Source organism: Acomys minous (assembly GCF_964271855.1).
Source record: "Acomys minous genome assembly, chromosome: 9".
Lineage (NCBI taxonomy): Eukaryota > Metazoa > Chordata > Mammalia > Rodentia > Muridae > Acomys > Acomys minous.
Window position 1 is genome coordinate 109,203,957 of NC_140490.1, and position 12,613 is coordinate 109,216,569.

The following is a 12,613-nucleotide window of genomic DNA, read 5'->3' on the forward strand; positions in this document are numbered from 1 at the left end:
TATTATTAGGTTATTTTAACTGTCACGTTGTTCGTTCATTTATTTGCTGCTGCCTCCATACCTCTTGGGCTGTATGTAGCCTGTGTGCCAAGTGAGGGTTTATATTCTAGGCTAGTTGTGGTTTGCTTTAAGCTAAGTAGGAGCACTTATTAGGGTGAATGGTTGCTTCGATGGGGCCCCGCTTATTTTCAGATGCATGTGTAGAGGGAGAACGAGAAGAGAATTTATACAAAAATAAAGCTTCTCCGGGATCAGGGGAGGAAGGCCAAGGAAGGATGGCACAGGCACCAAACCGAAGGGCAGAGACATGTGCTGTGCCAGCACGGTCCCCTTCCTGTAACCATCTCTCCTGAACAATACTTAACAAATGATGGTGTTCTCTCAAGAAGTCTGCCCAAAGGAGTCAGAAGCCGCGTGGCTTTGTTTCCAGAAGCATGTCTGTGATTGCAGAGTGATCGCTGAGCCCCCGCGGAGCCTGTGCTGTCATTCCTTCTGCCCAAGTATGTATACAAATGATCCTGCCAGTGGGCTTTCCAAATATTTTTGAATCCTCAGCAAAACATATGGGCTTGGAGAAATCTGAGCACGCAGTCCTCCGCCCTCAATGCCAGCATCTTAACCTTCCGTCTGCCCCACACAGACACTTCTTACCCAAGCAATCCCACCCAGACTGGCAAGACTGGACTTACTTAAAGTGTCAGGGCTCCTGCAGCCAAATTTTAAGCTACAGCCTGGCTTAGATCTTCCGGGTGTATTCAACCAGTAGGATGGAGTGTGACAATTGCAGGGATTCACCCGGATGCTTCCACCTTGAGAAGTGTGGCTCCTGGGAGTGCCCTTTCTGCTTGCACACGCTGGGTGTGAGAGGCTGCCCAGCCAATCCGTCCTGAGAACCATCAGTGGACTCGCCCATGGGAAAACTGAAGTAGGCTCAGAAGGCATTTCTTTGTACAGAACGGTTTTACCTTATATTCTGAGGCAGCAGGAGAGAAGTAACGGGCAAATATTTTATAGTAAAGTCATTTAAATTTTTTTATGCTAAGATCTTAGGAACAATCCACTTATATTTATTGGGTTCCTGTTTCCTTTTGTTGAGTGTTGCTGAGTAGAGACTAAAGAGCCTCAAGTCAACCTTGCGTCAGTTCTTTGCCTTTGGGGACATTAAATTCTGTTTGACCAAGTTGGGTTACAAGCAGGGAAGGGGAGATGACTGTCAAGGGAGTAAACAGCTGAGCTGGGCATGCAACGTGCGGCATGCTCTCTACTCTTGGCCTGTTTGGAGGATGTCAAGGCCAGCCCTGGGGACACAGTGAGACCTTGTGTCAAGGGGTAAAACTGTTGAAAATTAAGAAATTGAAACATATAATGCAATGTTGTGTGTGGACAGTATCTGTGCGCACACGTGGAGGTTAGGAGTCCGTGCTGGGGTATCTTCCTTTCTGGCTTTCCACCTTAGATTTTTGCGTCAGGCTTTAGGCTTTCTGGCTGAACCTAGAGTTTCTTGATTTTGGTTGGACTATCAAGAAAGGGCGCAGCATCCTCCATCACGCCCTACACACACACACACACACACACACACACACACACACACACACACACACACACACACACACACACACACACACACACACACACACACACACCCCGGCATCGAGGTATGCCTTTTCCGTGGGTGCAGGGAACCGGCTCTCCTGCCTTTGTAGCTTGTAGCAAACACAGAATCCACTGAACCATGGCTCTGAGAGTCTGCGCCTTAGGTTTTACCTTTGAAACCATAGGACAAGTGTTTTATCCAGTCAGTCAGTGTAAAGTGCCTACTCCGCGAAGAACTGGACATCTGCAGAAAAGTAAAGTGGTGGCTCCAGTTGAAATGTGTTGAACACAAGTCTAGAAGAGGAGAAAAAAAAATAGTAATGCTGTTACCATGCGTATATGGACGTCAGCGCTCTCTGGTGGGAGTGACAGTCATGGCGACAGTGTGACGTTGATGGAGTGCTGTGTGCCCGGGGTGCTGTGTTCCCTGGGTGCTGTCTCCTCAAATCGCCGCAAGTGTTAGGGAGTAGCGGGTGCTGTTTCTATTCAGGAGATGAGAAAAAGTGAAGCATCAACTGGTTAAGTAAAGTGTTCACGGTACTAGGAAGTTGAAGATACCAGTTCTTAGCTTTCATCATTGGGCTAGCCAAAGGAAGGCTTTGTGTCCTGGGCTGTGTAAATACAGTAGCTGTTGAGAGCTAAATGCACTTCTAGGTCCTTTGCTTTCTTTGATGGCTCTGAGCCTTGCTGCTTTGGGAGCGTAGCCATCCTTGTGAAAGTCTGGTGTTGACTATCCACTGTGCGTGTATAAAAGCTGTCAGAGATACATTTAAGTCTGAGTGGCTCCTACATATTGAATGTGTGTTAATTTCTTCTTAAGATGTCTCCTTCCTTATGGTAGGGCTTGCTGTGTTTTCCTCTCTGCTTGTGTGACTCACGCTGAGGAATTTTTAGGTTGTAAATAGCCAGGCTTGCTTTACCCGCCCGCCCCCCCCCCCAGCTGCAGAGCACTGAGACAAGTCTGTTTAGGTTGGAATGTTTGTTGTAGGCAATAACGTACAGCCTGTGATAACACCGAGGGAGCAGTTTTGACCTAAAACTAGCACTGTTCTAGAGTCTTGACGACACTTAGTAACTTAGAAGGTGTAAGAAATACCAATGGGGGAAGAGTCAGAGGTTGCTGGAAAATGCCGTTAATAAAAGTATGTTCAGATATAATTGCATAGTTAATATCCTGCCTGTCAAGACTTGCTTCTGAGTAACCTGTCTGAACAGTGAAAAGATATGCAGTGACCTTCCTCCACGCTCATTCCAAAAATAAGGCAGCTGGGCCTGATGGTGCTTGTCTGCAATACCAGCATTTGGGAGGCTGAAACAGGAGGCTTGCTGACTCAAGGCTAGCTTGGGTTTCATAGCAAGAGCCTGCCTCAAAAATCAAGATAGTAAACAAATGATAGATAGATAGATAGATAGATGATAGATAGATAGATAGATAGATAGATATGATGAACAAACAAATGAACAAGCTTGCTGAAATTATAAATATGAATCATTTTCAAAGGAAGATCACACTGATAGCACTAATATAATTTCAGTTAGTAACAGCTAATTAGGAAGACTATAGATTAATGCCATTGAAGTCTTAGGGACCTCTTCCTGTCCCAGACCTTCAGGACTTGTTTGGAAATTCTTCCACATTTTTATTTAATTCATTCTCGTCGTTCTTCCAGGATTTATCCAATGTTAACTCACTCTGTTTCTGCTCATCACAGAAGGGCATCCTCACTGCACACAGAAGAGACTACTGCGAGAGCCCGCCACGCTCTGTGCCTGTCTTAGCTAAGTTAATCTGTTTGGGTTCTTTTCAAGAACAAGGTTTTTCACCTTTCTTATGCCGCTCGGGTCTCTCTGCTTGCTTGTGGCCTCCCCGCCTGTGTAGCAGGTCCTATACCTTGGCCCCTCGGGTCTCTCTGCTTGCTTGTGGCCTGCCTGTGTAACAGGTCCTCTACCTCGACCCCTCGGTTCCCCTGTTGTTAAGCTTTACCTGATGCTGATGAAGAGCAAGAGTTGTCTGGTTACCCAGCACTCTCTGCGCTTCTCTTTCCTCAGTCTGTATTTGCTGTAAGTCTACCCATGACCCAAACAGACTCGGATGTTCTTAGTTTGAGTTCACTACTAACCTGTATAGCCACAAACTTCTTTTATAGGCACCATATGGTCCCCATTTTACAAGGTTATCCAGACCCCAACAAGTGTTATCCAGAATTTTTCTCTGAATAATTTATACATTAATTGAAAGATATCGAATTTACATGGGGAAAAATAAGTTGGCTGAGGAAGATTTAGCAATAAATAATAAAGAATGGAACTGGCAGATGTTGCTAGATGCCGTTAACTCACAGTGGTAAAAGCAATATCCCTTGTGCATTAATATAGAGAGATCAGTGAAACAACAGAAAGTGAAAACCATGCCCATATAAAAATACACGATAAGACAGCATTCCCCCGCCCCCACCCCAAGACAGAGTCTCACTGTATAGCTCTGGCTGGTTTAGAACTCACTCTGTAGACCAGGCTGGCTTTGAATTTAGGGAGATCTGCCTGCCTCTGCCTCCCAAGTTCTGGGGTTAAAGTCATGCACCGCTACACCCCTCTTGAAGATGTCGTTCTGAATTGAGGGTGAAGAGACGAATACAGCTTCCCCTGGGTGAACTTGACGTGTGCTGGGCTCTCGTGGGCACCAATGCTCACGCAGCCTCCCGTTAGTATCACAGCTCTGGATTGCTCACGGCAAAATAATGAGCTATTATTGAAAAAAGAAGCCAGTGTATTCCAAGCCCATTCGGTGATAAATTTAATTTATGAATGTGATAGTAAAAACTGGGAAACACGTGACTGATTAGATCTATAAGTTGGAAGCCTTAGCACAAAACCTCAGGAGAAAATGTGCGCATTAATCACAATGGAAAGGTAAACTAGGAAAAGCTCCTTACCACATGTGGTGCACAAAGGTTCCTGTCTTTACCGTCTACAAAAGGCCTCTTAGATGCTCGGGATGTAAATAATAAAAACGAGAGGACATTGACTAAGAAAATGAAGGTGTGTAAAGGTTCCTAAAGCCAGTAAAGCTGTGACAAAAGTCCACCCTACTAACTGAGGCTCACTGAAACCATTATTTTTCTAAAGCGGTTAGAAAGAGGTAAAGCAGAGGTTGTTGTCATCGTCGGCATCGTCAGCTAACCTATATAGTTCTTTTGTTTTTATTCTTGATTGGTGGTAGTGGTGGTGATAGAAAGTTTCGGGGTTTTGGTTTGGTTTTTGTTTTGGGGGGACAGGGTTTCCCTGTGTAGCCTCGGCTGTGCTGGACTCACTTTGTATAGACCAGGCTGGGCTTGAACTCACAGAGATCTACCTGCCTCCTCGAATGCTGAGAATAAAGGTGTGTACCACATATTTGAAGAGCCAAGAGAGTTACAGATATACCCAAAAATTGATGGAAAGGGCTGTTTAGCTTATATACACACACACACACACACACACACACACACGAGTGGATAAATTGTCTGTAGTAACAGTCTGTGCTGCCCAGTGGCCAGGATTTGTGCTGCAAACAGTGAGGCCAGGCAAGCACATCACCAAGCAGGCCTCCCATCGCCTGCTGGTACAGAATCCCGTGGGAAGATTTGTAGCACATGAATAGCAGTTTAAGCAGAGACCGGCTTTTATTTTCTTCTTCATTTCATTTAATTTCAGTTGTTGATAATGTTTTTCTTTCTATATATATATATATATATATATATATAAATTACAGGCTGATTGGCTTAATAATTAGAAGAAATGTCATCTTGTTTAAAAGCTGTCCAACTCAAGTTTGTTATTTTGTTGAAAATGTGATAGCATTTTTTTTTTTTTGAGTCAGGGTTTCTCTATGTTATCTTAGCCATCCTAGACTCGTTTGTAGACCAGGCTGGCCTCGAACTCACAGTGAGCCGCCTGCCTCTGCCTCCTGAGTGCTGGGATGAAAGGCGTGCGCCACGCCCGGCTTGCTAGCACTTTTTTTTTTTAATAAGACAAAGTTTAATGAAAACTGGTCAGGAGGTTTATATACTGGTGCTAGTCATATAGACCTGTCACAAATACAGAACAGTGCATAGTGAAAAACATGGTACATGTTGTCATCATCCGATTCATCTTCTTCCTTCAAAGATTCCTTGGCATATTTCTCTGCTTCTTCCCTTATGTCTTTTGGAACAATTCCATGTCTTCCTTTAGTTAATTCACCAACCCAGCTGAGCTCTAGTTCGAATGCTTTATCCTTAACTTCATTGTGTACTATGTAAATTATTTTTGCAACTTCTTTTACTACGTCACGGCAAGTCATTTCTTTCATCTGAAGCTTCTCTATTTCTGTCTTTGCAGCTTGCCTGGCTTTGCCAATGGCACAGCCCCAATGACCATATGATACACCCGATGGGTCGATCATATAGAGCTGTGCACCGTCATTAGCACTGTAAGACCCTAACAGGAAACTGCAGCCACAAGGTCTAACAACACTGTAGAGTGTATAAGCATGTACATACATGGCCACTCTGTCTGCAAGATGTTTTAAAGGAATGTTATAGCCAAAGTTGGACCTGAAGTTGGAGGCTTCTTCTCTTGCTATGTCTGCTAATGAACGAGCATCTGCCAACAAACCTGCTACTGCCATTCCAACATGCCGGTCAACATTAAAAAGCCGTTTATTGGAGCCTTCTTCATAAAGCTTAGAAAGGACAAGCTTTTCTACCCCAAACACAATTCCATCTTTACATCTGATCCCAATAGCTGTACTACTGTTTTCCACGGCCTTCATGGTATATTCAACTTGAAAAACTCTTCCATCAGGAGAGAACGTAGAGGCTGACAGGTTATACCCGGTACCAGTGGAGCTCATGGTGCAGACCCGAGAGGCCACGGAGGGATCCCCGATAGCACTTTTCTTATGATAGAATATTGTTGTTCAGAGAGCCTGCTAGAGTTTAGCCCTGAGAGCCGGTGACAGGACGTGGACCACAGCTGACGTTCTTGGACAAGAGTGACATTTTATTTGTATGTGCTTCCTGTGTGTGTGGCACTTGCACGTGCAGATGTACATAGAGGGCCAGAAAAGGGTCTCATGTGAGTCCTCTGTGTCATTCTCCATCTTTTCCCCTTGAGACAGTATCCCTCGCTGACCCCAAAGCCAGCTAGCAACCAGCAAGCCCATAAATGGAAGGTGCATCTCCCACAGGGATGCCATGTGCAGTGGAGTAGGTGCCTAGGCAGCAGTGAAAAGCTGCGCGCGGGAAGAGCCTGCACGGTTTCACTGTGGGCGACTTTACTCGGCCTCTCAATCTGTCTCATCTTGGTGATTTATTATCAAGCATGTTCTGGGATATTTACTTTTATTCTTAATTTATCAGTGTGTGTGTGTGTGTGTGTGTGTGTGTGTGTGTGTGTGTGTGTGTGTGTGTGTGTGTGTGTGTGTTTCAGTTATTAAGAGAGTGGTGCAAAGGAAAAGGTAGCTGAGGTTCTGGGTCTCAGAAAATGGAACTACACATGAACAAAAGCACGTCATCCCGTGTTCAGAGAGCTTGTGGCTGTCTGCCTCAACATTGGCTTTCTGTCTCTATGCTTGTGACTTTAGAATTCTGACTTTAAGCTCCCAATGCTGCATGATATGTGTTAGTGCTCAGGGACATTCACTGTTTACCGTGAGGAGGGAGCCACAGGGCCGAAGACCACACACGAGACAGCTCCTGCTCCCTGGATCATTTTGTAGTTGCTTGTTGTTTGATTTCATTTTTTGAAATAGGGTTTCTCTGTGTAGCCCTGGCTGTCCTGGAACTGACTATGTAGACCAGGCTGTCCTCGAACTCAGAGATCCACTTGTCTCTGCTTCCAGAGCAGTGAGGTTAAAAGACACAAGTCAACACTGCCCAGCCTGTTCCCTGGATCTTTTTTTACTCTTGCCTTTTAGCCTCCTCTTTGCATTGAAGGGTTGATATTGCTTCTGTGTACATTGCTGTTATATTGGGAAGGTATTTATTCCTGTGTTTATAGAAAAGGAACTTTAACAATAAGTATTTTTAATTTATAGTTTTAAAAAATCATAAATAAAGCCAGGCACACACATCTTTAATCCCAGTGTTCGGGAGGCAGAGGCAGGAGGATCTCTGTGAGCTTGAGGCTAGTCTGGTCTACAAATCGAGTCCAGGACAGCCAGGGCTACACAGAGAAATCCTGTCTGAAAAACAACAAAATCATAAATAAAATAGAGTGATAGTTGCTTCCTTTTTAACATTTGAGCCTTGTCTTCTGAGCTGGCTTGTCAGCCAGCACTTCCAAAGCAACCACAGTAGAGGACATCACTGTCCTGAGTCTGATTTTACTCTTGAATGTTGTTGGTATTTTGTCCCTAAACATGATAGTTGCTGTTGGTTTAAGAAAGGCTTTCCACTCTTAAACCCCTAAGGGAGTCTTTTTCCCATTAGGATTAATGGGCAACTTTGTGCCATTTATTGGATTATGTTGTTGTTGATTGTGCTTTTTATCTGCCTAAGACTTATATTTTATTTTCTGAACTCAAATTTATCAATTTTTTTAACTAGCCTTTACCATTTTTATTCCCTGTTCCTGTTCATTTGGACTTTAATTGCCATTCCTAGGTCCCACCCCCACCCTCCCCCCAAGCCAGGTTTGGTCACGTATTGATGTTCCAAGTCTTGTACTGGCTTTCCCGTTCAGACTTCCCAGCTTATTTATTACCCATGCTTCTTGGAGATCAGAGTTTCTGCCTTTCCAGTCCTCACCTCAAGAGCTGTGGGGCTGAAATTTTACCCTGCTTACATGCTAACCTGTGGGCCCTAGCAGCAGCCACTGGTGTCCTGGCTTGGAATCAAGAGCAGTCTAGATCCACAGCAATAACACGATCATCATTTTCCTCACCCAGGCTCTCACCAGCTTACCCACAGCCCTCGTAAGCACGCTGTTGTTTTCCAGAAGGGTCTGAACATGCTCTGTCATCTCAGCCCTTCCTGGTCTGTGGCCAGATTCCCCTCCCTCTAGACAGATGGCTTCCCAGGTCTCTCACTGTCCACCTTGTCTTTGATTTGCCCTGGACACGCTATGGGACTGTCCTCCTCCTCCTCCACCGTGTTCTCTTTCCGCATCTTGCAGTGACCCTTCTCGCTTTGACAGTGGCCTGTTCCAACCTTGCAGGGAGATCCTGGTGTCTTCCCTGCCATCCTGGCGTCTAGTCAGTGTCCTAATACCTTTGTGGGAAATGCCTGTAGAGATGATTTTTTTTTTTTTTTTTTTTTGGAATCTCACCGGGCACCTCACCAGGTCAGCATACGAGTTAGTGTGCTATGAGGAGCTCATAGCCAGTGCCGCACTAGCACGATGGCCAGGGATTTGTTTCCTCGAGGCAGGTTTGGAGATAGATAATTGCTGCTGCTGATTCAGCTCTTTAGTAGCCCTCTGGTAAGCGTCTTCAGTGTGCTGCTCTCACCATGTGAAACCCCCCCGGTGTCCAGATATGTGCTTCCAAATTATACCCATCTTTAAATTACTAGCTACTCTAGAGCCTTTCTTTACTCCCACGTGAAAATATTCTTTCTTTATATTCCCACAGGCAGTGTGAAGGTAGAAAGCAACCTTATCACTAATACACACACACACACACACACACACACACACACCTGCCTTCTTTACTGAACGATAAAGTCCATGCTTGGAGTGTTGCGCTCTGCAGAGTGCCCTGCTAAAGGCTTCCGTGTTGAATGGATGGTAGAGAATGAATGAGCCATCTCCTTGAAAAAAAACCTATGAGTAAATAGAGCTTTGAGAAGAGAAAAAAATGTTGGATTTCAGCAGAGAATTTAATTTTCAGGAGTGGAATGTATGTGTTGCTGGAGAGGACCATCTTCATTGTATAAACTTAATGTATGGCCACGTACAGATTGCCTTTTTGCGTGGGTGCTAGCAGATGTAGTTTTACATACGGTTAAAGCATTCTCTTGCTTACTACATGGGGAATGAAATGGAGGCTGTTCTCTCTCTCTCTCAGTGCTTAGATGACTACGAAGACGATGAAGCGGGGCAGAAAGAACGGAAGCGAGAAGACGCCATCACACAGCAGAACACCATCCAGAACGAAGCCGCGAGCCTCCTAGATCCAGGCACTTCCTACCTGTCCCAGGTGAGCGGTTAAAACAACCAGGGAGTCGCTGGCTGCTTGAAGAACAGCCTTTTAAATTACTCTTAATAATATTTTGGTAGCATCATGCTGACTCAGTCATTTCCTGTGGGTTTAACCAGGGATCTCCCGACTATCCAAATATTTCTAGTCTGCATCATTGTTTGGCTCCTTAGTCCCTGAGCGAAGACTATTGACTGACTAGCTGACTGGCTGACTGGCTGACTGACTGACTGACTGACTGACTGACTGGCTGACTGGCTGACTAGGTTTAGGTAAGATCAGTTGTAAATTAACCAAGAAAAATAATAACTTCCTTGTTGCTAAGAAGAATTGAATGGTTGAGCTGAGTGCTCGTTCTGTTCTAGGCTGACTTGGATCATAGCTCCCTAGAGGAACAAGAAGTTGACTTGGTTTCTCCCGCCGAATGCATGATACAGGGCTATGCAGAGTGCAGTGTTGTGAACAGTGTCGTGTTAAGTGTTCTCAGAAACACTTGCACTGTCTGTGTAGTTTAAAATATGTTTGGGGGCTGTAGAGATGGCTCAGCAGTTAAGAGACCGGCTGCTCCTGCAGAGGACTTAGGTTCAATACCCAGCACCCATGTGTCAGCTCACAGCTGCCTGTAACTCCCGTTCCGGGGAGTCCACACCCTCACACAAACACACCTGCAGGCAAAAGATAAATGCACATAAAATAAAAACAGATACTTTTCAAAAAGTACTTTTGGAAACAAAAGCTAATTAGTTTCACTTTAGTTGCTTACTTTGACTATGAAACAAATCACTCTATAGAATTTTTTTTTTTCAGTGCTTCTGAGGACACTGACTCCGTTGCCCTGAGGTGCCTCTCACTCCAGAATCAGTTCAGTGTGCTTTGAAAAGTTACTGGTATAATCTGTCCGAGTCTGGTTATTGTTGTGACATTTTAAGTCTGCCTGTCAACCCTGCCATTCCTCGGTTTTCTCTACCTTACACACACACACACACACACACACACACACACACACACACACACACACACACACACACACACACACACACACACACCACGCCGTCTCCTGCCTCTCTCTCCATCCCCTGTATTGCTCTCTCCACACTTGTGTGTGTGGGCACAGGCGAGAAGATAGACCTCGGCTCAGACCGGATTCTTCAGCTCCAGGCCTCTTCTTTTTGAGTCAGGTCTTTCCGTGTCCTGGTACTTGCCACGTAGGATTGGCCAACTGTGAGTCGGGCTCAGCAACCTGCTGCCTTTACCTCCCTGGAGCTGCCATTCTGAGCGTGTGCCATGACTATCCAGGGTTTTCTTTTAGAGAGCATGGTCTTGCTATGTTGCCTAGGCTGGCCTTGAACTTGCTGTGTATCCCCAGGGTTGGCCTCAAAGTGGCAATCCTCCTGTCTCTGCCTTCCCAGTGCTGCCGTCACACAAAGGTCATCTTGTCTTCCCAGAGTTCCAGTCTGCCTTTCTCTTCGCTTTCCGTCGCTCCTCTCTGGTCCCCTCCCTTCCTTTCTCCTCCCTTCCCATGTAGCAAGGATGACTTTGAACTTCTGATCTTTCCTCTGACCGTTGAGTGCTAGGAATACAAGTGTGTACTGCCATGCCCATCTTTGCTGTACGGGTAAATGAACTGAGGCCTTTATGCTTGGGAGGCAGGTAATTTACCAACCGGGCTCTGTCTCCAGCCCATAGTCTTGATCTTCTAAATTCATCTTATGATGACGTGGCATTAAAAGGCATTTCAGAGGACTCCACACATTTCTGTGTTTAACTGATAAAGACATTTGACAGAGGGAGGCAGGCTATTTTGAAGTAGTTAAAAAGCACGCATATGAACTTCTCTGTCTTCCCTAAGACTGAAGGTGTGGACACAGAGATCCACATAGTGATGGGGTTCATCTTTCCCCCTCATTCCCCCAGTGGCTGCCACTGTAATGATCATCATGTCTCTGTGGGAATAGCACCCCTCTAAAATGCTCACAGCACTCTTTCTCTCAACTGTTTGTGATTGGCCATAATCTAAGAATATCGTTGTACTTTTTTGTTTAACAAAATTGAAATTAAATCTGGTCCTTTTTCCACCATGAAGGTTACACTTGCTATGGTGCAGAAAAGGTACCACGTTAACTGAAAGTTTAGACCTGGGTTCCGTTCTTGCCCTTCTGCTTACTTTTGGGTGCTTTAGGAACCAAGGCATGCCAACAACACGTTATTGGACAGTGTCTTTAGACAAAGGCCAATTTCTTTCTGCAGAATTTCTTTGTCTGCTGCAGCTCAGGTATTTCCGGTGACGTGGACTTGTGGCTCAGCTGAGCTGGTCTCCGAGAGCTCGCCACCCTGACGCGTCTGTCTTCTTGAACTATTCTGAGCTCGTCCCAGGCCTGCTCTTTGTTTCTTCGGTTTCTGTGTGTCTGTTTGTTTGTCTTATTAGTAGTTGGAATGAAAGGTTGGTCACTCACTGGTGACCTTGGCTTCAGATGTGTTTTGCCAGGCAGTTTGTTTGTCAGGAGAGTGAAGCCAAGTCCTCTCTGTGGCTTCCTTAATTGCCTCATCAGAGGTGGCAGTGGGAACCGGAAATGCTCTGTCCACATAGTTGACGTCTCTGCGAGCTACAGTCTTAATTTGCAGTGCCTGCTGCTCCTAAAGGATAGATATTTACATCACCAAAATCTAGGGGAGTGGTGTAAGGGAGGAAGGGGGGGAAAGGAACAGTCTTAGCTTTAGAGAAAGGCCAAATCTTCGCACTGTCTACAGATCTGAGCCACCTAGGGAAATAGGGCTTTAGAAGCGAAGTCTGTAAATGCCAATACGAGTTTGGCTTTGTGAGTAGTTCGAGTATTTTATTTCTGGTTTAAATTTTTTAAT

General features: G+C 45.2%; 2 protein-coding genes across 2 annotated transcripts in view; one reads left to right on the forward strand and one right to left on the reverse strand.

The window, feature by feature from the left end:
• PAWR (pro-apoptotic WT1 regulator) overlaps positions 1–12,613 on the forward strand; it is an 81,297-nt gene that overhangs the window by 42,218 nt on the left and 26,466 nt on the right. Inside the window, exon 3 of the mRNA XM_084794130.1 lies at positions 9,623–9,754. Within this exon, the coding sequence (XP_084650256.1) occupies positions 9,623–9,754 (132 nt within the window). The remainder of the gene's footprint in view (positions 1–9,622; positions 9,755–12,613) is intronic.
• LOC311605310 (proteasome subunit alpha type-3-like) lies at positions 5,587–6,514 on the reverse strand. The gene has a single exon (XM_084795719.1). It carries the CDS (start codon positions 6,464–6,466, stop codon positions 5,651–5,653), a length of 816 nt encoding a protein of 271 aa, XP_084651845.1. The 5' UTR covers positions 6,467–6,514; the 3' UTR covers positions 5,587–5,650.

Coding starts and splice junctions, on each gene's coding strand:
- LOC311605310 (XM_084795719.1), bottom strand. CDS start 6,466: ATGAGCTCCACTGGTACCGGGTATAACCTGTCAGCCTCTACGTTCTCT.